At 50.4% G+C, this 25,552-nt stretch overlaps 5 protein-coding genes across 5 annotated transcripts; 3 read left to right on the plus strand and 2 right to left on the minus strand.

Annotated features, from left to right (window-relative positions):
- The first annotated feature begins 9,427 nt into the window (after window positions 1-9,427).
- LOC100897597 (uncharacterized) lies at window positions 9,428-11,325 on the plus strand. Its single transcript, XM_003743404.2, has 7 exons — window positions 9,428-9,518; window positions 9,612-9,782; window positions 9,896-9,963; window positions 10,353-10,498; window positions 10,594-10,806; window positions 10,894-10,980; window positions 11,160-11,325. Exons 1-7 carry the CDS (start codon window positions 9,428-9,430, stop codon window positions 11,221-11,223), a joined length of 840 nt encoding a protein of 279 aa, XP_003743452.2. The 3' UTR covers window positions 11,224-11,325.
- An 808-nt stretch (window positions 11,326-12,133) lies between these two features.
- On the plus strand, window positions 12,134-15,445 carry LOC100905533 (lipase member K). Its single transcript, XM_029111527.1, has 9 exons — window positions 12,134-12,251; window positions 12,368-12,621; window positions 12,813-13,002; window positions 13,158-13,351; window positions 13,634-13,807; window positions 14,095-14,238; window positions 14,311-14,382; window positions 14,562-14,768; window positions 14,938-15,445. The coding sequence occupies exons 2-9, from the start codon at window positions 12,418-12,420 to the stop codon at window positions 15,136-15,138; spliced, it is 1,386 nt and encodes a 461-aa protein (XP_028967360.1). The 5' UTR covers window positions 12,134-12,251; window positions 12,368-12,417; the 3' UTR covers window positions 15,139-15,445.
- LOC100905678 (fanconi-associated nuclease 1-like) lies at window positions 15,275-18,134 on the minus strand. Its single transcript, XM_003743457.3, has one exon. It carries the CDS (start codon window positions 18,132-18,134, stop codon window positions 15,441-15,443), a length of 2,694 nt encoding a protein of 897 aa, XP_003743505.1. The 3' UTR covers window positions 15,275-15,440.
- Window positions 18,135-18,510: 376 nt separating this feature from the next.
- LOC100897888 (chitotriosidase-1) lies at window positions 18,511-23,255 on the plus strand. The gene is made up of 8 exons (XM_018639594.1): window positions 18,511-18,717; window positions 18,895-19,070; window positions 19,154-19,194; window positions 21,270-21,483; window positions 21,621-21,845; window positions 21,993-22,130; window positions 22,281-22,440; window positions 22,576-23,255. Exons 1-8 carry the CDS (start codon window positions 18,610-18,612, stop codon window positions 22,843-22,845), a joined length of 1,332 nt encoding a protein of 443 aa, XP_018495110.1. The 5' UTR covers window positions 18,511-18,609; the 3' UTR covers window positions 22,846-23,255.
- A 357-nt stretch (window positions 23,256-23,612) lies between these two features.
- On the minus strand, window positions 23,613-24,885 carry LOC100905973 (retinol dehydrogenase 5-like). The gene is made up of 2 exons (XM_003743459.1): window positions 24,844-24,885; window positions 23,613-24,614 (listed from the first exon to the last, which is right to left on the minus strand). Exons 1-2 carry the CDS (start codon window positions 24,883-24,885, stop codon window positions 23,613-23,615), a joined length of 1,044 nt encoding a protein of 347 aa, XP_003743507.1.
- Between the last annotated feature and the right edge of the window lie 667 nt (window positions 24,886-25,552).

The raw sequence follows: 25,552 nt of genomic DNA on the forward strand, positions 1-25,552 counted from the left end.
TATCTCCCGACTGTTAGGTCGAGCTTCCATTGCCTTGACCTGAACGGGGCCTCCTGAAATCGAAAGTTCTCCCACAATGTACTAATTCGTATAGTCAGACAAGGCATTTTCGTCACGTCGTGCGTCGGCTCCCAGTGTGTTGCGCCAGTCGCAGGTCGAGCTCCGACGGAAGGATCCGATGACGGTAGAGGGAGGCCGAAGGGATTCCTGGTCTGTCTGCGCAGACGAGCCGTTGCGGTCATCTTCATGCCTGCTGTTAGTCTAGTGAAGGTGGAACTTGTCGTTCGTCCGTGGGGTCCGATCCCCAGCGTGTAATATTTGCTTTCGTTGAGCTGGTTGCCACGAGCAGTGCCTACTCGTAAATTGTCACATTACAAACTGGGTCCGTTCGCAGCGGAGGTGCTCCGCGAATAAAAATTACGGTGTCCTTGAGCTTGTTTCGTGAGTAGACAAAAACGAAGAAAGGTAGCTGCTGCATGGATATAGGTAGATTGTTTGAACGCATGCACGCTTAGGAAAGAAAGAAGGAAGGAAGGAAACAGATGGCGTGGGTGGGTGGCTGCTGGCTGCTTGAATGCTTGGTAGGCCCGTTCGTTCGTTCGTCCGTCCGTCGGGTAGTTGGGTGTCTGCCGGATCGTTCTGAGGAAGGCCGTGTGCAGCATGCAACGGTTAAAAACTTTCTAACCTCAAACACATGTCATTTTTGAGAGAACAATGCATGCGCGCGTGCGTTCGGCTGTGCACATGTAGGCGTTAGGTCTCCTTGAGACGTCTTCAACTCCCGCCCAACAACTGCTAGCCCAATCTCGCGTTGTATACAAAATACGAAAGTGTTCGGTCTTACGTCGACCGACCGACCGCTCAATCTATCTTCATGAAACTGAAAAATAGCAGCAACGCTTTTCGATTGTGATAGCGTCCAGATGTTGTTGCTGTAACTGTTCAATTGGAACGCTTCGCTCGAACGCCGGCAGAACGGCGTCGCTTGAAGATGAATTAATTGTCTGAAATTTCATTAGGGCCCGGGCAGGAGGAATATATTCTCGGTCAGCTGGAACTGGATCCTCCTAGATCGCCTATCGAACTTTCTATCTGGACTACTTCTGGCTTCGACGGACACGGAAAAAATCCCCATCATTCGATACGACGCGCGGCGTATGTATACGTCGAGATCGATAGCCTTAGTAAATGTTTCCGACAGTCTGGTGTACTCTTCTTGGCTTACTGCGGGAAGCTCTACGGATCTGCGAATTATTCAAATACGAATCTAGAGTCTGGGGGGAATCGGATTCGATGAAAGGCTCGGATAATGAATAAATCTGCACCCATTCAGAGAATCACGCTCAAGAAAGAGGATGCATTCTTTTTTTAAGGAAGCACTGAGAGACAGAGAGTTTCGGAAACCCTGCGCTGTTCCAAGAAGCTTCATATCTACCGCATGTATCTCTGAGGAGACCTGCTCATGACTTGATCACCAGAATGACAGTTTCCTGTCGGAGGTAGGCATCCCGAACGGCAGCCTATTTTTGACTCTTTCGATGTTAATCACGCTGTTTTTGTTTAGTTACGCGTTCCAATGATATGATCTCCTTAATGAGTTTGTCGACAGTTCGCCGCTCGCAGGCATCTTTACACGCTCGAAGACTTCTCCCAGAGCCCACGGCTCGGCGACGTTCCGACAAAGTTTTTATTTCCGGAGTTTCTCGGTGTTTAATCGCAACTTGATTGCTCGTGATCCTCATAAGTTATGACGATAGTCCGCAAGAGAAGAGATCTCGGCAAGTCACCATTATTTGTTTGTGCTCATTCAATTATGACAACGCTCGGCGAGAGAAAAAAACTTGGTCAACTACAGTTCCGTCGGTGGTGTCCAACATCTCATACTTCCTGCCATACTCATGCACTCGTGCAAATCAAGGCCACCGGAACAAGGCAGATGCTCTCCGCTCGCCGAGTTCGCTCGCCGTCCGCTGATTCTGCAACAACTTCATTAAAACACGTTTCGTTTCCGAATCGAATCTATTTTTTACTTTGTCGGCCGCTCCGATTGTCAAAAGTGACATCATCGAGAACAGTTCTCCTCGATGGTCGTCCGTATTCTGCCGGAACCCCTCATCCGTCGAGATGCCTCTTCCTTTCGAAACTCTCGTATTACGAATCCAACATCTACGTATACCGGAGATCGAATCTTCCTCCTCCATCACGCTCCGGAATTCAATTTGAGATTGCCTTTCCCAATGAGTAAAATCTGAGCCGGGCTCAGACTCTCGATCCCTGGAGTCTGGAGCTCACACCATCCAGCGGGATCCCTGTCGAATGTTGGAGAAATTTCAGTTTAGCTCATTATGCAACAAGTTCGATCATAATACTCATCATGATACGATGCGAATTATAGTTGATGCTGCATTTCCGAGGCGATAGCTGCATCGACCAGTCGCCAGACTCAAATATTGGATGACTTTGCGCACATTAAAGTTTGACCGTTGCAGCCGATCTGGGGATCAAAACGGGATGCAGAAAGCGACTCAACCAACATCTGCTGAGGTCAATCGCCTGCGGTAGTTCAGCCAGCCGCGATCCTCAGCAAGCAAGCCACCCTCAGAAACTCAGCAGTCCGAGCTCGGAGTTGGAGCTGAGGTTAGACGGTCATTCCCTTGAGGCCCTCGAGTGAAAGTTGCTTCCGCGATGCTTGCTTCTCATAATGTCTCACACATCCCTGACAACGCGTCGGTCGTCGCTGGCTCGTTCAAACAAAACTCAATGACAAAATCAACGACGACCCCTCTTCCTGCCTCTTCCATCGGGGAGCGAAATTCAAGTATTTTTTTAAACGATTTCGTTCGATGGTCGAGCAAGTGAAAGATACCGTGCCAACCCACAACAGAACTCTTACGATTCGATCGCTTCCTACTCCGACAGTTCCGGACCGCAGTTTCGCAATACTTACGAGCTCACGGACTTCTCGAAAGAGCAGGGATTTAATCGCACGGTCCAGGCACCCCCTGACAGTCTCTGGAGGTCGGGAGTATTTCGCCTCTTTCGCTGAGGGGCTACGGTTCAAGCTCTCTGAATGAACCGAGGTTGTGGGTTGATTCAGACGTTTCAGACGCACTACAATCCGGCCAGACCTTGTCCCAGTTGTTGAGAATGCCTGTTCATTCTCGTTCTGGGCCCCCCCTGAGAACGGCAGGTTGAAGTGACTGGAGTTTTTCTTAGTTAGCTAACCTCACTCGCCCGCTCACTCGCAAAAACTGCTTGCATTGGCTCAAGCCCCGTCATTGAAGGGAACTCGATGCTTGGATCGCAGGTGATCTATGCTCCCTAATTAGGCCTAAACAGAAGTTACGGTCAATATGTACGTCATCATGAACTATTATTTGGAGTCACGAGTTTGCTCGCCGATGGCATAGACGTCCACCCCGCCGAGAGATGATATTGCGCGGAACCGAAAACAAAGTTGACGAGTTTCGGGGTGGAGGGAACAGTCCTCCAATTCCTTCGTTTGCGAAATCTCCTGAGAAAGATATTAGGTTCATGTAGCACCTTCAATTTACACAGGAGACGAACTACCGAGAACAGCCAGTCAGCTCTCGTCGACAAAGAAGAAATTCCTCGCGCGCATAGCGCGAGGTGTCAGAATTCCAAAGCCGTACACTTTCGTGGCCCCGTCGGCCGAATGGAGCCGGGCTTGAGAATCGGAGAGTAGGAATCAAAATCGGCGGACTCTACAGAAGACCGTCTGAATGGAAGTATTCGTAGTCGCAACCTGTTGCTTGAATTCCCAGCCAGTGTGAGTGAGTTCGGACACTACGATGAAGGAAGAGAGAGTAAGAAAGCCCGACCCACCGCCCGCCTGCTTGCCGGCGTGCCAGCCAGCCAGCCAGCCTGCCTGCCTGCCTGTCGGTTCAGCAATCACGCAGGGGAGAAGGAATAACAACGCATTCTAGGCTGGCTTGAGCGGTGGCAGCAGCAACAGAAGCAGAAGAAGCTAGCACCAGCCGGCGTTCTGAACAAGCAGGTTTTCTCTAGGTGGCAGTAGCGGAGGGGCGAGCAAGCGAGCCAACGAGTGGGGGGGTTGGAACGCCGGCTGGTGACCATCTGTTCAGTCAATAGAGTGGGGCGAACGCCGCATGTTCGCCTGTGGCTGACGACGATGCGACGGCTACGGCGACGACGACGACTGACGTCGCGTCGCTGATAGCTGCGGACGTAGCTACAACGCTACTTACAGCTCAGCAATTTCCATTCTTTCATCCCCCGAAATCCCCGTTGCTTTTCTCCACTCTCTTGGTGCCCCATCGAAGATTCCCGAGAATTCTCTCTGAAAAATATCAGCGATCCCTGCATTACCGATTCGCGCAGCGTGAGCAGACATGATTCGCGGGGGTTATCGACACAAATTCTTGGGCACCATTGGTTTCCGGTTCGCCGAAAACTTCCTCGAATATTCTTGTGTCCTCCATCGAAACTGATGGGGAGCGTTCTCGGAGTTCCATTGGATGCCGGATCAGATGCTTCTCGTCATTCCTTTGATTCCCCGTCGGAATCTCTCGGGGACGAATGGAAAATAGAGGTATCCTATTGGAACGAACCATCATCGTCGCCTTCCACTTTCATGAATATGATGGACTTTTCGCGAGCATCGCAGCACGTAGACACGAGCGCTGCCAAACGCAGCGAGCAAGCCAAACAAATTATGAACCAGAAAAGACTCGTTCTGGAGATGAGAAGCGAAATGAGATAAATCCGCATGGTTTCATTCATCCAGCCGGACAGCTAGACCGCGGACCGTGGAAATAAGGTTGAAAAGAGAGTACCGAACGCACGTTCGACCCGGCGTCACGTTTGAGCATCATCATTAGAGATGAATTTCTTCTCGTCGCCTTCAACAGCTTTTTCCCTTCTTTCTGGTATTTCTACTACTTCTTGGAATACCTGAACCTCTGAAGAAGACCGACTCGCCGGTCGCTCGGTCCGTTCGTCTGTCCATCGGTCAGACGGCCGGTCAGCCTCTCTGTTTGTTTGCTTGCTCCTTCCTCCGTACGTTTGTTCACTCACTCACGGGCTAACTGACGACAGACCGCTCGTCGCTTATTCGCTTCTCGCTCGCGCGGTAGGAACGGCCGCCTCCCATCCGTCCGGCCTGCCGGTCGGTCCGCCGGTCGCGGAATCAGTATAGATCAGTATCTGGTATGCGGAATGAATGTCTTCGATTTGATAACTCACACTTGATCGAAACTGTCTCCTGAGAAAAAACAACGGCTTCCTCGCTGTCCTCTGTAATTATCGACTCGCCGATGCGATAACGACGAGTGGCGAGACGGAGACCCACCTTCAATGATTTATAACGAGATCGGCGGAATTCAACACGAGTTTCGGGCCGGAGGCCGGGTCTCACGGAACTTGGAGAGTTTTTCGGCTTGAGAGCGCCGATATGGACTCCTTTTGTGGAATCGGCAAGAGATGTCGTCGTTGAGCGAGGCTCCGGAACTCGACCATCGCTCTCTGGAAAGAATCATCTGTTCCTGATCCATTTATCCAGAACGTAAAAACAGGACGTTCCGCCGGACGGGCTTCGGTGCTTCGCGCAAATCCCCAATCGAGGATCGCGAGTACCGCGGATCGAAATGAACACACGAACGGCTCGGATATTGTGCGAGCGTTGGACAAGTAACGAACCGCTCCAAGAATGCGGAGTTCAAGCACTTTGTTTGACTCCGGCTCTTCGGGTGTCTGTCTTTGAATGCCTCAGAGTGTGTGAATGTACAGCCCGCAGAAGGAGCATTAGTACAGGCTACAGCCAGTCAATCAGTAGAGCCAGCTACTTCTCTGCTGCGGTTCCCATGATTTTTTTTCTCAATACGAGAGGCGATGGGGCATCGGTCAGCTTGCAAACCGAGATTCAACCAGTTTTTAGGCGAACCTCTCGCTTACAAGCTATTACTAACGAAGTGCGGCTGAGATAAATCAAGCTTCTCACAGAATGTTCCGCGCTTGCATTCAACACGTTATCCAATCGATATAAACCCGTTTTATGATCACTTTCTGCTCACCCAGCTGGAATCGGATTCCCATACGCAGGAGAACGAGTGATTTCAAAAAAATATTTCCGGCGCATCAGAGCAGCGGCGAACTCTGAAAATCGAGATTATTCCCCGAAAGAAACGCTCCTCTCACATCGCGTCGGCTTATCGCCTTTTGTGTTCCTTGGGCAGATTTCGCCACGTCAAAAAGCGCGCGAGAAAAGGAGAGCGGGGGATAGATTTCGAGAAGTTCTGAGCTTGTTTTTCTCTGATGTTCATTCGAAGAAGCAGGAACCATTAGGCTAAGAAGCAAGCGAGTCGCGAATGAATGATCTGTCATCGATTTGTTGTTAAGTTAAAAAGCTGCAGGCAGTCCGACCGAGTACGTCACCCAAAGGAATTCGTGGCTACCATCCTAGCGAGGGAGCCGAGTTCGCACCTACACCATGAACTTCTGCGGAAGTCTTCCGCGAATTCTCTCAGTGGGCGGTGAAAATGTCGTTAGGTGCTTGAGATTTCGTACAATGCACTCTAGAGGAGAAATTCTTCCTAGGGAGCAGATCAACCAGCGCGCTGGAAGCTCATGATCGATACCCCGACTGAATTTCGGGCACCATGAACATGGGTCTCGAGCTTTAGAGGGACATGGAAGCCTTCCATTTTCATGTCATACGGGCGTTTCGGACTTACTCTCCGTGGAGAAGCAGGACGCGAGGAGGGAAATAGACGGAATAGAACGACGAGAATTCAAAGAAACGAAGGCCGACATATGAACTGGACTAATTGCCGAAAGGATTCCAGTCGAAATGTCGATCCCGAGATGTGCCGCTTCCATGTGTCGAAGCGGAAGTTCCCCAGCTCTGGATCTTTTTTCAATTGAACCTATGAGCGAACTACGCACTCGATCTTAAAGGCGCTCCCAGTCTCATTACGCCGCCCGTCTCCGGCCAGGGAACGAGCGAGAGGTGCAAGATGTTCGAGTGTATGATGAGAATTGCGTCGAGATGTGAATGTAACTAAAGCCGCTGAGAGTGTTGTGGATCTATGGGAACGAGGAGAAGAGATTACAACAAGCGGCGGGTGCTGAAGCTGAGCGGTTGGTCGGTCGTTCACCATTTTGCACTCGCACAAGCTCGCCTGCCTGAATGCATGCTGAATACATACATGGATTCGTACAGACATATCGTAGCTACATAGAGCGCTCACACACGATCTCGCTTCGGGAGCTTCACTCGCTCGTCCAACGATGAACAAAAGAAGAGGGCGAAGCTAAAAAATAAAACGCCAGCTAGAAATGAATTCAAAGCCTTTTTTACACTTCGGGGTGAAGCCTGGGAGCGCTTGGGAGGGACCAGTCCGTTCAGATGAACGAACACAATGAGAAAATTGTTGAATCCCCTATGACGACCACCATTACGGTAACAAACGTTCTTACTCCTTCTTCATACACTCGTGATCACTTCGGGCTGCTTATTCAGACCAACTTCCCTACGCGATCGGGAACTTGGAACCGAATGGCGTGATCGGGTGCCGTCCGGAAGAGATTCCGATGCCCTCCTGTCCAGCGTCGGCCTCAGCCCTCCCCTGGCTGCTGCCGGACTAGTCGACGGTCCTTTTCGGAGAACTCGAGGAATAGACACGGGTCCATAGATTCCCACTTCTCGGAGCGCATTCCTGTGAATGATCTACAAAGGCGGAGCTGATTCGAATCCGGGGACTCACTCAGACTCTTCGAGGGACACTGTGAGCCGTCATGAGGGTTTTTTATTCCGATCCGCTTAAGCACTCGGTCACGCATCCTCGAGCTTTTTAGGAATCGGTTGATCTGATTTCCAGTTTCTAATATTGCTCACTTGACCGCAAGCTCTCCATCATTCGCCGAGTTGTCTGGAGACGGCTGGGATTTCGCAGCCTTCCTCGTGGGCGTCGAGGGCACGATACGAGGGCGATTCGACCGAATCACTTCTCTCCCCTTTCGGAGAAATCATGAATTCGTTCTCCCGAGATAGCCGGAAGAGGGACGCCGTAGACCTCAACGAGAGAGAGAGCGATCACCTACCTTTTAATCTCCGCCAACGTTCCGAATCCTCTTCACTCTTGGAGTACCTACCGACAGTTGTTAATGCCGGTCCTACGCATGTGGAAAGAAAACCTATTTTAATATTTTAGCCTATTTTCAGGGAGAAGCCGAGTCAGCGAACGAGCAAGCGGTGCTACTACTTTTGAAAAATAAGAAGCAGAGACAGGAAAAAGATGGATACGAATAAAGAAAGGAAATAGCACCAAAAAAGACAAGGTTGCTTTGAGCGGCAGCAGCGCCTAACAGGAAATGGAAGCTACAAATTCTTTGGCGGGGGAAACGGACAACGATTCTCGAGTAAAAATAACTCTTTCTTCTTTCTCTCCAAGTTTCGTCTCCACGAATAATCTGCATGAAACCCGAGCCGAGAGAGCCTTTCGAGGAAACTACGCTCCCGATGAATGCCAAGAGCTCGGAAGAAAGCGATTGGTCTGCTTATCTAGAGCGTGCCGATCGAATAAGATCTCCGAACGAATTCTTCGAGAACAGAACCTTCTCGATGGAGATAGCTTCTCCCTCCGACTTCCCCCGAGCTCCCGGCGTCCTTTCCCGCTGGTACGCGATGGGACGACTACTATGCACGGCGGAAGTCCTCGGGAAGCGGCTCTACGTAAACCCGGCTCACAACATCTAGCGCGTCAGTCTCCCCTCGTGTGAGGGACCGCTCCCGAGCTCGTCATGGAAGACTTCAAATTCACTGTGATTCAGATCGTCCGATCTGGAGCATCCATTCCGCCCAGGGATGGATTTCAGCGTCGCGAACATCACGCGACACCGAGTATTGCTCCGCTTCTCCTGTCGGAAACCCTGGGGGGAGGGGGGGGGTGAATGACGGACTCGCGATGCGGCAACTATGTTCAACCTGAACGCGAACAGATGACCCGCCAGGAATAGCCCGCTTCGGCCGAACGTCGTGAAGTACGCGGGAAGAGCGTGAACAAGAGAAACGGCGTCGCTGTTTATAATTTGAACGAGAGGGAGCGAGACGATTATTGACCGGCGAGTAGATAAAGCGGAATGCCGCGCGAGGAACACAAACCTCGGATCTTGATAAGGTGAACTCTCCCAGTCGAGACCGATATTCGAACAAGTTACGGTCGATCACCCATTTGCTTCCCCGCCGACCTTCGATACTGTCCTCGAACCTTGGAGCGATTGACAGTGACCTTGTTGGAGTTCGATGGATCAGAAACCTCGAGAAAATGCAAGACGTAAGACGCTCGTTCTCTTTTCCTCTTTTCGTCGCGAACCCTCTCGCCACAATTGAACCGGGTCACTTGGCGAAGTCAGTGGCTTCTTCAAATCAGAAGTTCACGGCGAAGCAATGGCTCGCGCGGTGGTATGCTTGGCGTTGAGCTCGATTCTCATCGCGACCGTTCGTTCTGCTCCCTCCTTTGCGATCAGCAGCGCAACGGGTAAGTGAGCGAAATTGGGAATCTATTGTCGAAAGAACCGAAACGCAACGAATTGAGGCATCGTGGATAATCCTCTGGCGTTTCTCTCCCTAGCGGCGCCAGTCGAATCTCCCTTAGATTTGATTTACCAAGCCGCGGACGATGACATGAATTCGATAGGAATCGACAACAGCGTCGAAAGCTCGACAGGAGCGAAAACTGAAACCCCGTCGCAAACAACCAGAATACCAGAGTCTGAGGATACGCCAACGACCACGACAGAACGTGAGTTTTCCATCGATGTACCTCGGCGGACGTACTCAGATTTACGGATCCATCGATATAGACTATCCTAGAGAATGTACTCTGGCGAGTTTGCGAATTGCCATTCGACGCAGGCTCGACATCGACGACGACGACGACACCGGCCGCTCCCGAATCGACAACGAGCTCACCCGCTTCAGCTGTCAGTACACAATCGACGACCCGAAAGTTCACCACTCCCCATGCCGTTCCTAGTGAATATGACGACAGTCCGGACGGAGCTGTTGTGAACATCAAAAGAAAACCCACCCCTCCGAAGCGGAAACCTCTTTCTGAAGTGATCGACGAAATCATTGAGAAAGAAATTCTGGTAAATATACCAATGGGAAGAGCCGTAATCCGCATTAACCAACTGTGTTCTGCAGACCTAGCATGAGTGTATCCTGAGCTCCGCGCATTTATTCTGGCCACGAGCTTCTTCCCCCGTGAAATTTTGACACAACCGCTCCCTGTTCCGATTCCTCCGCCGAACCTCAGGCTTCTTGTCTCTCATTAACAAACGAGAGCGTTCCCTTGCAGAGATTTTTCCAGGGAGCCTCCCAGAACCAAGAAAGGATTCGCAACAGAAACTTGAGACGGCTTCTGCATCGCTTTCAAGTACTAGCAATTCGCGCCGATCTCTCCTCTGACGAATTCCACAACTTCATGAAACTCGTTTCGGACTACACGCCATCGAGGTGGTTTGAGCACTTCTAAACTGAAACTAGAACACTTATGTGTAACGACTCGATAGCGCATTGCGGAGACTGTCTCAATTCATTCCTTCGTACAGAATTCCGTCGTTCCTCTTGCGTAAGAGTGAGAGAAGACAATTTCAAGAAGCGAATCGAATCCGATGGCAGCATATACGCGAGCGTATGCAGGACGTAGGACGGCAAACGAAGAGGGAAGCCGTCATTGAAAACTTCCTCGATATGGTCGAGAGGGACGGCGCCCTGAGCAGGCGGTTCGGCACTCGTCCCAGGTCGAAGCCCAGAACACCGACGTAAGTTAGTGGCTAAACTCAGTCCCGAGGACTCTCGTTGAAGGTAAAAGATTCTTCCCCGTTGAATACCCGATAATGTGTTTGTAGGCTGATAAATGAGGACCAACTGCGTTTCCGGCCAGCTTTCGTCAATCGTTTCCTCGCCTTCATGCCTTTCGAGGAGCACCCTCTACTGTAAGCTGACAACGGATCCTCGCCCAATGCATAATCGTCTAAAAATTATTATTTCAAATTATTTAATTAATAGATCCCGAGGCCGACGGAATCTTGGGATCCGAATCTGGCTCCGGGAAGTATCCGAATCCTCCTACAGAGTAATCGAATGGTGTCGTATTGAGATCACACCCTTTCAGGAAGCAGCTCTTGAATGGACGGATGGTGCCACCAGATTTCTTTTCTCAATGCTGCCGATTTTAAGGAGGAAGGATTGCAGTCTGCCTCCCTCGATATCCTATCATCTCCATCAGTCACTTGATAGATACGTAGGTATGAAGTCATCATCACACCCTCTATTTATTTCGGAAGAGCCGGCCAGAGACATTCCACGGCCGTACCGCAAACTGATCACTAGATTAGAGTCAACGGAGCGCGATATAACCTGAGATATGATCTAATAAAGTGATTCTCGTGGAAATAATTCCTGCCTTTCAATTCATTGGAGCGGCCGGACTCGATAATCACGGTGATCTCATCGAGAGGCCCGGCAAAGCAGATACGGATTTGGAAGAAAAACTCAAAATTTCCAACTCAAAGTCTTTCGATCTGACTAATCCAGCCGGGGAATCATTGTCCTGAGAAGAGGCAGATTGCTCGAACGGATTTCGATGGCCTCAAGCTACCAGCGATCGGTGCCTCCGGAACTATCGGATCGGATAATGCATCAGCCCGATGGTGAGGTCCTCTCACAATGGTACGGGGCTACGACGCTGTGTGTGGACTGAGAAACTTCGAGAAAGGAGCCATTCTCACCGCTTGATACTCGTCGCGCTGATCTGACCGACATCGCGCTACTCCGATAAGCTAATCTTTGAATGCGCAAAATAGCGGCGATGAGAGCACACCGGGAGATTCTTTCTCCAACACTTGTTCTCGGCGAAATGATCCACGGGATACGCTGCGCCGTTTCTAAGCTCGAACCTTATCTCAGCTCTCACCACAGACTTTCTCCAAACCCTCCCACGTTTCACGAATAGCGGAGTTGTGCACGTTGTCGGGATATCCCGCGGACAGGACTTATCGCGCCGGGAGAATGTTTAGAATCCGGTTGACCAATCGAGGATCGATAGGGAGATTTCAATTGCGCCCCTGCGGTATTGCGTACACTCGATACGTCAGCGTCCCGGCTTCCCACTCGCTCTAGATATAATCCTCCACGCTGGTTACGAGTATCTCCTGCTGGATTCCCCTCGTTGGAATCGTCTCCATTGTTTAGATGATGGACACCGGTAGTGTATCGCTTGTCTTCGAAAATTAACGAGAGATGCAGCTCGGGGAATCTTGACGCGCACCACGACTTTTGTGAAGAGTTCTCTTGACAACGGAATTCCACTTCGTTCTCAAGTCAGTACCGTGATCTCGTGACTCCGGAAAGACGCTCATTAACTCGGCGTAATGAGTTCCTCGAAAGAGCCCAGAGGAAGCGCGAAGGGTCGACGCGTCCTGCGGTACCTCTGTTACTCCGTAGTGGCAATGTTTCTGTCAACCTCGATCGTGCTCTATGATATCACCAATGGTGGCCCATGCTTGGAGTTGATAACCCCCCTCGTGGACTACGCGCTCCCAATTATGGACGATCCGGACCTCGGAAAAACTGTGGTAAGCTAGATTACCTGTCGATGGGTTCCTTCATGATACGAATGAACTCGATGCTTCCTGCTCTCTCTCCCGTGAATCTATTATTATACGCACTCGTCCGAAGAAATCGGGACATTCTTACCTAGAATGTCAATCCACTTGTGTGAGTCTGTTTCTCCATCAGTCTAGGAATTAAGAAATTCTCTCTGTAGGCCGATCTCGCCCGGAGCAAAGGTTTTCATTTCGAGTCTCACGAAGTGACCTCGGAAGACGGATACATAATCGAGCTCCACAGAATTTTCGACCCCAAATTCAAAGCAAGACGACCCCCAGTTGTTGTCGGCCTTCCACTATTCCTCAGCTCAGCGGCCATCATGTCGGACTTCAGGAACAACACGCCAGGTTATAATTGTGTTCTTTTAGAGAGCTATCTCTATCGAACAGAATGATATTCGATTCCCTCGATGGAAATCGTCGGGAATATTAGGCTCTTCGAACGTTTAGTTGCTCTCCCGTTCATTCGATTACCTCTTCGATTCTTTTCCACGCGATTCCAGCCTACATTTTCGCTGACCACGGTTTCGATGTCTGGCTCACGAACGCCCGCGGCAACAGATTCGCTCGTCGTCACCTCAGGCTCGACCCGGAGCGAGATAAGCTCGACTTCTACGATTACACCTTCGTCGATATCGGAGAGTTCGATCTATCCGCTCAGATCGACTACGTTCTGGAAGCTACAGGGGAGAAAAAGGTGAGACGGTCGCAGAAGCTATCGCTTATCAAATTACGGAAAAAATGCAAAATGCATCAAATCTCCTTTGCGGGAGAGCATAGTTCTCGATTCCCGGCAACGAGGCTCTAAGCCCGAATTTCCATACCCTTCATTTGGTCTGACTGAGTGAGTGCAGTGGTTTCTCGTGTGCCGCAATCGTGCGATATTCCGCCAGGATTCTTTCTGCTCGGGCTAGAATTTATGATCAAACAATCGAGCACGTAGCCAACGGCCAGACTATACCGAGTCTCATAATTTTAGGTGTTCTTCGTCGGAATGTCTCAGGGTGCCGCATCCTTATTTGCTCTGCTGAGTAGACGACCCTCGTACAATGATAAAATTGAAGCCATGGTATCGTACGGGGGATTCCGGAGCATCTGCTTCACGTTCAATCGCGCAGTGCAAGTCATTGACTTTCTGACGTGGCCGGTGACGGTAAGCGAGACACCTTTTTTTCGATCGATCAAAGATTTAGGGAAACGCGCTATCTGATTGATTGCACGGTGAGGTGTCACTATCTGCAGAAATATCTCCGCGCGTATAATTCACGGCTTAGTCATCATCAGACGTTCTGGAGCATGTCAAATTCAGGAATTAAGGGTCGTGGCCCTTTATCGGCGAAGTCCCAAGTTCTGTCGCGTAGCTTAAAGGGGTGATCCAAGTCGTTACCAAGCGGAGTGCACGAGGTACCCACGTCATGGCATTCATTCGAATTCTTCCAGGACCTACTTCTGAAGTTCGAAGCCCTCGCATTGGTGGGTCCTCATTCTTCGTCGATGGTGGATCGGGTTTGCGCTCGAGCGAGCACTCTCTGTGGCTTATTCTTCAATTACGCCCTCTTCAGCTCTCATCACTACCTCAATGTTGTAAGTTTCATTGCGCATCACGCTTGACGGGCGCGTGGATGGATCAGTTCTGACGGAAACCTCATATTCAAGACGCGCTTTGGAGTCTATATGGAGCACATGCCAGCGGGAACGTCTCTGAAGAACTTCGTGTATTTCGGTCAGGTCAGTATCCATACTCAACAGGAAACAGCTTTGTGATCTAGCTTTCGATGCGATCTCTCTGTTAGAAATAAGCTGCTCTCGCACGGGAATCTACAGCTCGTGCTCAAGGGCAGGGTCCTGCTCGGGCCGCCCACGGGAAGGAGAGCTCTGATGATATAACAAGTTTGACTTCCCCACAGAGTCGAGGAATGAACTGCGATGGCTCAGTGCGAGAGTTCGATTACGATCGTGGACTCTTCACCCGATTGCTTTTGTATCTCAATCTGAGGACCTCCAGGAACATGGACCGCTACGGCAGCGAGGAGCCCCCCGTTCTGGATCCGAACAGAATAAGAATCCCAATCAAGTTGTACTTCAGCGACGGAGACGACTTGGTTCCCATACAGGTCAGTCCCGATTTAGCCTAATGGACTCGAGAGAATGATAATTCACCTTGCGTAGAGTCTCCGTGATCTCCCACCATCTCACTCGAGACGACACTATTCGGAATTCGCCACCGATCCTATCGATATCCTCTAGCATCGAGCACTAGCCGGCTGATTCCTCCGATTCCAGGAAACAATGAAAATAGCAGAGGATATTGGAATACCCGCCGAGAACATCCATCGCATCGACGACGATCGCTTCTCCCACCTAAACTACATCTTCAACAAGAGACGCAAGGATTACGTTATTCATTCGATCGACTTCTTCAAAGGGATCAAAACTCCATGGCCCTTGGAGAATCCCCCTGGTCACAGCGACGGCGACCCGTGATTCCGGTCCGATCCGAGTCGAAGAGACTCTGTTGAGACCCCGATATACAAATGACGTGTCTGATCGTCAAATCACGGGGATTGCGTGATAGCATAAGTCGACCAATGATTCTGAACGAGGATGCTGGAAATTCATCTCAACATCATAAACCATGTAATTTATTTGTTTCCTTCACAAGGAGATCCGCTCGTTGATTCTCTCCTTACTTTCCACCCATACTGCTGCAGATCACAGGATAAAATGAGGCTTCCACTTCGAGTACCTGATTCAGTCAGCTGGCTTATGTACAAGATATCCATAAACTAATCGGCAGTTTTCGGCTCTATTTTCTTATTATGAACGGAAGCAACTCGACATGTTACGCAATCGACTCCCAGAGACATGAGGAGATGCATCCAGTATCTCTGTTTCGTAGAAAGAGTGTCCCCCGGTCCTTTCACCTCAATTACCTTCCACTTCCGAATTTGCTCGTTCCACATGATTATATCGGGGAAGCCTGAGCGATAAAATCTGAAATCCGTCAGGAGCTGGCGGAAAATTCCCACCAATGTTCCGACGGGAATGCAAGATAGGAGAGTCTCTGCTTCCTCTTTTGTCAATACCTCCCAGCTGAAAAGGGGATTGACCTTCTGGTTGTGACTTTCATAATTATTCGAAGCGGTCGAAATAATCTGATCGGTTGTCATCTGGCTCAACAACTCCAAAAAGTCGTCTACGGCTCGTCTTCTGTTGTGATAGAACTCTTTATAACCAAGATCAAGTGGGCCAGATTGGAATTCAGAAACATAGACCGTCTGTCGGAAGTCCTGACTCTTCGACGCCGGCGTGACGGACGGGAATTCGACAGGCTTGTAAAATCTGACACCGTGCTCTAAGGGCTTCACAGCTCGGAAATCGTTCTTCTTCTTTTTCGGTTGTCCACGTTTACGTTTTCTTGTCGTCGGCTTCTGCTCTTCCTCGGTCTCTTCGAGGTCGATGGAGAAAACTTCTTTTATGACTTCAGCTTCAGTTGATTCGACGAGGGCCACGTATTTCTCGGGCGACGTTGCGACAGGCACCGTCTCCGAGGGCGAACTGAAGATGATATCCCAGCTGACTAGGGCGAAGAGCATCAACATCGTCGGAGTCTCGCCATGAACGCCCCTGGAGAATCCTTCGTTCAAGTAATGCTGGATAGCGACTTCTTCCGGTCCGACTACTCTCTCTCCGTTGGCGTCGACCGAAGCGAACACGTTCCTCCTTCCGATGATTGCTCTCTGCATTAATTTACCGCTGATGTGTTCTATTGGCGCTTCGGCAGCGACGACGAACTTGGGCAGGGACGTTTTCACTTGGAATCTTTCGGAAATCCGCTTGGCTCTGTTGAGTATATCGTATTTTTGTTGATCGTATATCGAATCACGTAGAGCAATATGAGCTAGAGCCAGCGAGTTGTGGGGTTTCTTGAGATGAGCATCAACGTCAAGCAAGAGTCGATTCCAATGAAGACCCCGACGGTTGTGCATGAATGACGTCTGAGAGAGGACAGTGAAGTAGAGATCTACGGCATCCTCGTACCTCCGCTGACGCTCGAAGATTTCTGCTCCGGTTATGAGGAACCTCAAAAAGCAATAAGTGAACGTGAACCGATGGAGGTAGAGAGGTAAGTTGGCGTCCTCTTCGAATTTTTGGGTTGTGTAGTTCAATACGAACCAATCGAAGTTCTTTTCGAATTTCTCCATCGCCTCATCGAATCTATTGCTTTCCACCGCTTTATATACGTGGGAGTTGCGGACGCGCGCATCGCTATACAGCATGAAGTCTTGTGGCGTTTTGAATATATGCTCAAAAAGAGCTTGGGTCTCGTGTTCGGGAAATGTAAAGGCTCCCTTCAGGTACTGGCCGATAGTGAAAAGATGACAGCAGCCGTGATCATTACGATCGACAGCCGATGAGAAGGTATCGAAATGGCTTCCGAGCGAGAACAACGTAAGAACCCTCGTGACGGTTTCGGCGAATCGGGGCACGACGAAGTAACATTGCTCCAATAATTCTTGAGCACCTCTCAGAATACTCAGACGGATTCGTTGCGACCCGAAGAGAACATCTTTCCGTTTCGAATGAGCCAAGAGCGCTTCAACGGCACCGGATTTCGTCGAGGACTTGTGATCGCAGAATTTACGCGCCAGAGCTGAGGCATCCTTGAGAGGTAGCAAGTTCAATACGAGATCCAAATCGTCCACTTTTGACTTGTCATCAAGAAATCCCTTTGCGACCGCTTCGGCCAAGCTAGCCTCTATATCCTCCACTGCGTATGTGATTCTGGACCGGGGAATCCACTGGTGTTTTCGCTGATACAATCGGAGGCAAATATCTTGGGTTTGCTTGTTGATCTCCTTGAAGTTCCTCAGCAAATTGAGATCGTCCTCACAGAACAAGTTGTATTGAAGAGTCTCCTCCAATATCTTTGCGAAAGTATCGGCTTCGGGTGTCCAAATACGTTTTTTCTCCGGTTTGATGTCGGGCAGAGCTCCCATAATTTCATCGGTGTCGTCTCGATGGAAATCGATGTTCGGCTCCTTGATCGGAGACAGAACGACACCCTGCGGAATTTGCGTGCTCTGTGGCCCAGGCTCTTGTATCGACTCAATTTTCAGTATTTTCATCTCACCATCGGTTCCGACTGGACCGTTCACATCCGGAGAGAAATTAAATAAATTCTTCACAACTCTTCTCTTGTCCTCGAACTTTTCCTCAACGACGTCATCGTCACTACTATCGAATATCTCGAGGGGTGCGTTCTGACTCCCGTTATTTTGGAGAGCAGTTGTAGTCTCGGACTTCTCTCGCTGCTTCGAGAAGAAATGCTGAAGAGTTCTCTGCGTTCCGGCATTGCTCGTTTGAGGTTTCGAAGTCTGTCTCTTTCCATCGGAGGTTTTCTTAACTGGCCACCTGACTTGTTTGCGCGGAGAACGCTTCCTTGGCGAAGATTTGTCACTTGTTTTTTGTGACGACATTGACACATCTCTCCTCCGGCGTGGACTAGCAGACTGAAGCAATAACTGTTTTCAACGACATATCAAACCACACGGATCACCGGCATTGATGACAGAAATGCTTAATCCTGAAAAGTCGTTCGAATTCATTCGGCGGCTCGGCGATCAGCCGCTCGGTCGTCTGCTGCTCGTCCAACGAACATGGAAGCCTCATTCAGACCACGGCGTCACTCTTGTTAGAGCTCTCGTGAACAAATAAGTAGGGACACTCGTCCGAATATCCGGAAGGGAATTTTCCAGGTGTCCGTCTCCTCGATGGGAGGCACGAGTCGATTCCTTCCCCTTGTCGGAGAAACTTCTCTCCCGTCGACGAAGCTTCTATGGGAATCGGCAAGTCGAATTCCGTAGCAGTGCTAACGCGCGTTCCATTCTCTGAGGGAGACTCTGTGACTTTTGCTTCAAAACTCCGAACTCATCTGTTTGAGGATTCCGTGAAATGCCTGTATTCACGATCAACACAAACGTCTCGTCAGAGAAAATTCCCAAGGATTTCCTCTCGGCTTGTACGGATGCGGTGGCGAAATGTCTGAAAAAACCGGCATCGGTATAGTATATGAACCAATCGACTCCCGCTTGAGTTGACAATCATGCGGGAGATTGAAAGTCGGATCCGGAGATAACACCTCGAAACAGTACCTTTGGGTGGTTTCGAACAAGCGCTCGATCGCCATTCGCCATTGTAGAGAGCTAATCTCAAAGCGTGATTCACATCTCCTTGCAGTATGTGGCGGTTCACGTAAATGCTGGGCAGCAACTCTCTTTCGGAGGTGATGCCCAATTACCTTGCGCATCCTGCACTCTCGCATCTATCGGCAGCATTTCCAGCGCGGCGAATAAGAAGTCCTCATCGGAACTGAGCGCTCTTCTGGAGTCATCCCTGGGGATTGCACCGGACAGGTACGTCGACCACTCTCGGAACCGCGATTCCGGCTCGCCGGACGATGACCGGTCTTCGACTCACACTTTGGCATTTTCCTCAGGTCGTACATAAACTTCGTCGATCTTCAGCCGTCCAACGTGGGTTACAACGGAGGAACTTTCTAAGTTATTTATCTGTCGAAGCGAATAAAAGGCGGGCGTGATGCGCCGTTTCGGATCGTCCGACCCGATGCGTAGCCTGTGTTGGTAGAGACTGATTTTGCTAGAGTATTCCGGAGAGTAGAATCTTGGTTTTTCCGGGGAGGGGGGCAACTCCGATCTCGGATCTACGTGAGACACTCTTCAAGCGGGACGAGCCTACAGACCCCCAATCCCTTAGCGAGCGAACTACCATACAGCCAACCTCGCCGCGAGCAAGAGCTTTCGGGGCCGTGCTGGCTCCTTCGCGCAGAGAGATTCAACGGGGAGTCATAGAGGAGCACCTGAGAGTGAAATTCCACAAACGGAGATCAATCGCGGGGATTCTGAAAGCGGAAAGGGGCGAAGCGGCTTGGCGGCCGGGCTCTTGGAAATGCACCGTCCCCGCCAGTCAAGCGCTGCTGATCAGTCGCTTTCCCTCGTAGCGACCGTCCGACAGGATTCCAAAGAAACCTCGATGCTGGATATTCCGACGTCAAGAACAAATGGCAGAAAAATAGTTTTTCCTTCCACCGTGTCGTTTCCAATTGGTTCCTCCGGAACGGCAAAGCGTTGATGCGTTGATTCAGCTTCTGACGTCGCGCGACATTCCCCGTCAGTCGCGGCTCTGACGGCGAATGATTGGGTTCAACAGGATTCGAACTAGGGAGCATCTTGAGCTCGAATGACGGATTCAAATCCAGAGGGAGTTCCTTGATTGTGTCCCGAAGATTCCGGAATTTCTCGCCACTTCCATACGCCTGCACTTTCGATTGGTTTCCGAAGAGCGTCGGTTCCCTCATTCCCCGGATTGTCTAATGAACATTTCCTTCCTTCCCTTCTCAATCGAGTCGAACCAATCGATACCGCGGCGAGAACCCATGGCCCTAATCGAAGGGTGTTCGTGGGGAAGACCGCTGAAGTGGAGGCTCGACAGCGGCTTCAAGTTCAGCGAAGCTCAGTTCCCATCGCTTCTCAAGCAAATTACTCATTTCCGGAACGTAAGAGATCGTGGGCGAAATGCCCATCTTCTTTGAATGGACGGAGCGGAGGCAGATGTTCCAAGACTGACGACAGCAGCGTACAGATCTTCGTGATCGGATCTCTCGCCCACCGAGGCTTCGACTCGTCCCCGGATCAGTCGCATCATCTGTACCAGCTGTCGTCCGGATTCCTTATCTCGTACGAAGGCGTCTCTGAGATTCGGGAAGGTGTATCGGATGCTGTACGGCGTGCCAGCGGAACGCTTCTACTCCACTGCTCTTGTAAGTTTGCTCTTTGATCGTCCTATTGTGACGACCAGCGCTAACAGTGCCGTGTCAGAAAAGTAGGTGACTGGGTGAGGAGGGAAAACTTCGCTAGTGTCCATCCGGAAATCCAACACAAGTCGCAGGTGGTCTCGGCTCGTTTTCCCCATGCAAATCCATGCACACTCGGCACATATCTGTCAGCGATATGGCAAATAGTGAGTTAGTTTAACGAGTGTTCAACCACCGGGAATGTCAGAGGAGTCCGGAGGCCTGTCAGTGACTGCCGTGTTTCGGCAGAAGCGGAATGAGCGAGTGATAACGCCCCCAGTCGGCCCAACGTCAGAAAAGCTCGCAGGGAAGCCATCCAGGTCTTTCGTTCATCGATGGAGAGTGGAAACCTCCGCGGGGTGGCCTCCAGATATCTTTCATACGGATGTTGATAGTGTCGACTGGACGGAGACTCACCGACCGGCTTTGACAGCCGACCCTTCGAGAGATGTCAGGTCTCTTCTCCTGTATTCTCCCACGTTCCGCTTCTTGTTCGACGAATGATCAGGATCGTTTCTTTCCTCAGGAGATATGTGTTGCGATGACAAGGTGATCGTGAGTTATTACCGATGGCTCCAGAATGGACTCAAACCGGAAAAGATAGGTGAGTTGGCCGCTGTTGCTCCGTCTTGAGCACAGATCCACGCCGAGCTCGTCACGCTCTCGCTCCCGGAACCGTCAGCCAATTGTTCTCGTGCGAATATCCGGAAACTGACTCTAAGCTGTTTTTGTTTGTTCAAAGATGTATCTCTCATCACTCATCTCATCCTGGGATTCTGTGAAGTGCGAGATGACGGCCGTATCGGCGAAGGGGAACTCTCTGGAGAACAGAATATCAAGTCTGTAGTAGCTCTCAAGAAGAAAAATCCCTCACTGAAGGTCCTGATTTCTGTCGGAGGCGGTGGCAATGGTGCAGGCTTTGGCCCAATGATCAGAAGCGAAGAGAAAACCGAAACGTAAGATAGCGTGAATGTTTGATTTATTCCAAAAGCTAATCTATAGAAAAAGTTCCCAATCGTTCAGCTCGAATGACGTACTCGGCTCGAAGTCTGCGAGGAGGCCAAATTAATGAAGGAATCCTTCCTGCTTTCAGATTTGTCTCTTCTACAATCTCATTGATCGAGGAGTACTGTCTCGATGGAGTCGATCTCGACTGGGAGTTTCCCTCTGGCTCGACAGAGCGAGCTGGGCTCGTTTCCCTCCTCGAGATATTCCGAGAACGATTCGACAATCATCCGATGAAACCCTTGCTGACCGTAGCTGTTCCTGCCCAATCCCCATTAGTCAGCAAAGGATACGATGTTCCTAAGATAGCGAAGTGAGTCAGAGAACGTAGTTCGTACGAACAGGATAGACCGCCCGATGCCAGATGGAAGCAAACACAACGAGCGAAAGGGTTCTCGATGCGCGATTAACAACATTGCTCGAGAGGGTTGAGAATGACCGAGCTGTATACCGCTTCCAGGGCTGTTGATCTTGTTCTGATAATGACTTACGATCTTCACCTGTTCAAATGGTACCTACCCTTCACCGGTCACAACGCACCGCTGTTGCCTCGGCGAAAAGAGTTTTCCTACTTCAGAACGCTGAATATCAAACACAGGTTCGATTTTTCCTGGAGCGCAGCCCGCCCGAATTGGAATCAGCGCACGAAAAATCGTGAATACTGAACTTACCGACGAAATCCTCATCCTTCCCTTCCGATCCAATCGGGTGCCCTGGAATAACTACATTGAGTTTTCTGGAATTTCAGCGCAAAACTCTGGGCGAAACGCGGCCTGCCAAAGAACAAGTTAGTTGTTGGAGTTCCTACGTATGGCTTGACTTGGAAACTCCTCTCGAGCCGGTGGCAGAAACCCTTCTCACCAGCCATCGGCGCCGGCCCTAACGGTGGTTACACCACGTATCCCAAGGTTTGTTCTCGGAAACCGTACCGTGAATATCGGGGCCTCGAGCAATAATCATCGGAATCTGGGCGCTCAGAGATCATGGATCGGGCGTTTTCATGCCTTCAGGGACTGATCGGAGCTTTTCCCCTCTTTCCTCAGGTCTTGAACATTTTGTCGACGAATTCCGGACGGATGTTCTGGGACAGGAGCTCGCAGTCGCCATACGTGATCACTTCGGACAACATCTGGATTTCCTACGACGACGCAGAGTCAATCCGTGCCAAAGTGAAGTTCATCCGAGAATCCCAGTTCGCCGGAGTCATGTGTTTCAGTTTGAATAGCGATGACTGGAACGGGGACTGTGGGCGGGAGACTTTCCCATTACATAAAACTATATATTCGGAGCTGCTTCTGACCGACAAACTCTGACTGTAACTTGATGTACTCTAACGAGTTTGTCGTGTTCGTGATCTGGCTAGACCCTGCCGAACGTCGAAAACTGACGGAGTGTTCATTCTGAACGATCGATTGTCCTACGGTATACATTTCGACGTCACGGCGAGAATTCTACCGTTGTCGACTAGCGACGGAGAAGTAGAAGGAAAGAACTTCTCGATAGGATTTTCGTCGAGACGTTCCCGACGCGTGATATTTTACCAACGAGTATAAGCGACTCGCCTCCTTGAATAGCTTCGCAAGGATTATCAGAGTCCGCAGGAGAATGCTATTTGCGAACGAGAACAGCGGCGAGGCTACGTTATAGTTATGGAAGACTTTTTCCCAGCGATGTGAATCAAAGTGTGAATCTGAAATGTCTATTGGAGTTATTAATGACTTCGCTCCCGAGGTTTTCGACCAAATATTCTAAGACATTGACTGATACTACTTTGAGCAAGCATTTTATTCAGCCCCAGCCGATCCTGTTCCTCGGCGACATTCTATTGTCGACCAATGAGTTCGCCTTCTGGTAGCTTTCCAATATTGTTTTACCTTGAGTTTTCAATAATAAAATCCTATCCGATACATTTTTCCGGATAAGTTCCGCTCGCTTCTTCCCAACAAGAGGTCTGAGTTTGAAGGGCTAGAATCTCCCCCCAGCAGCACGATCTCAGCAGTCCACGGTGCCTCCTGGCTGACTTGGCAGGCTTCCCTTCAGTATCACAGTTCACCGCCCTTGTCCGAGACGATTTTGATTATTATCGACGTGGGCAGAGCATTTCATTCGGAAGGGCGACATTCTGTTCTCGCAGAACTTTTCGAAAAGCCCATGTCACCACGAAACGCTGGCAACACTCAGGCAGTACGCAAAGGAGTCGACAGACGAGAATGTAGAAGCGGTGTCCAGAATTATAAGCTATCCTTGGTTCCGCTTCGAAAAGTGCATCTTCGAATATCTTCAGAATTCCATCGAAATTTTCCATGCTCAGCTGGCCGGCCATTTCACTCGTCAATCGCTGATAGTCGTCGAAATAGTTTCCGTAGCGCAGCCTCTTGCTTTCCGATAGGTTCTGCCGCATTCGCTCCGTGTGCTCATCCTGGGCTGACATTATCGACGTAATCTTGGCGAAATCCGCAGGTCGCACTTTTATGACTCGAACGCCGAATTTCTCAAGCTCCATAGCGAGGGAATCGCTGAAGCTTTCAAGAGCCGATTTACTCGCGCAGTAAGCCGACAGACCGGGATAGGCGATTATACCGTTGACGCTCGTCACGTTGATTATACGGCATCTGTCGGCGACAATGCGATCCATCAGTAGCCGAATCACTCGCATCGAGCCTAGGTTGACCTTGAAAACAAGATCCACCTGTTGCTCTGTGAGCCAATCGAATTCCCCCATTACACAAACCCCTGCATTGTTGACCAGAGCATGGAGTCGCCCGGAATTCTTCTTAAGGAAATTTTCAACCTCACCCCCGAAAACTTCTAAATCTTTCTCCATCAGATCCAGTCGGAAAACTTCCACGCCGTGAGAAATAAGTGCTCGCGCACTTGGACCGCTGGGATGCAGACACGTCGCGATGACTTTGTAGCCTGACCGCGCGAGACGATCAGATAAGGCGAAACCAATGCCGGAGTCGCAACCAGTTATCAGAATCCATTCGTGTTCTCCCAGTGCTATCCTCGACTTCCTTCCGAGACGTCTCCATAAAGCAAAGGTCAGAATCGAAAAGGCGACGAACTGCACGAGAAGCCAGACCTGCGGGGTAGCGGAGAGTTTCTCGTCTTCAATTCGAATCAATAAGTTTTTCCTCCGGAGTGAGTTTGGCATGCTCTTGCCCGATATGCTGGATACAATGAATACAGGCGTTGCAAATCTATGTTTTTACCATGGCTATCTCGAGGGATCGAGGAGGAATTCCGGGTCTGACGAACGGTGATTTTTATCGATGAGCCGTCGTGAGAGAAAACGCGTTCCATACACTCACGATGTGCTCTGCCAGCTGCTCATGGAGACTCAGCGTCGCCATTGCTCCTTGAAGAAGTCGCGTTTTTACGCGGAGCGAATCTTCTTGTGGAGAGAGGACGCTGTGGAAACACGTCTATGGCTAGCAGGGATCCCGAGTCGAGGCACTGGAATTCCCGCTCCGGCCGACTGATCGCGCGGAGCCTTAGCGTAGTTTCCTCGCTCATGAAGAAAAACAGTGGGCCACCCCGCGCAAAATTACTTACCTAACGGACTTCCAACGATACATGGCCCGAAGATCCGTCCGGGAGAGGATGAATTCCAGATCCTTGAGGTATGCAAAGTACTGGGTCTGCCCGGGCCGACATCCCCCAGAATATGGATACCTCATCGGAAACAGAATTTCATCGGAGATCACATTAGCTGAATCGAATTCTTCGATCAATCGACAAGGGTCATCATTTGCTCTTCCATCCTGAGAAGTACTCTCCGACAAGAAATCGAGCACCCGTCAGACGAAGCAGCGTCCTGCGTGCTCAATTCGCTTGCCTCGAATACGGAATCCCGAGTTTCAGCCGTCGATCGCCGCTGAAGAACAAGTCAGGCGTACTACAAGGATCCGCGATAAGGAGAGGGAAAGAGCTTTATCTCCGCTGCCAGCGAGTCAGATCTGACTCGCGCGTATCGCGGGCTATCGACGGTTCTTTCCCGCGAGGGATTCCGCGCGGACT

The sequence above is a fragment of the Galendromus occidentalis genome, unplaced genomic scaffold (genome assembly GCF_000255335.2).
Source record: "Galendromus occidentalis unplaced genomic scaffold, Mocc_1.1 scf7180000077446, whole genome shotgun sequence".
Classification (NCBI taxonomy): Eukaryota; Metazoa; Arthropoda; class Arachnida; order Mesostigmata; family Phytoseiidae; genus Galendromus; species Galendromus occidentalis.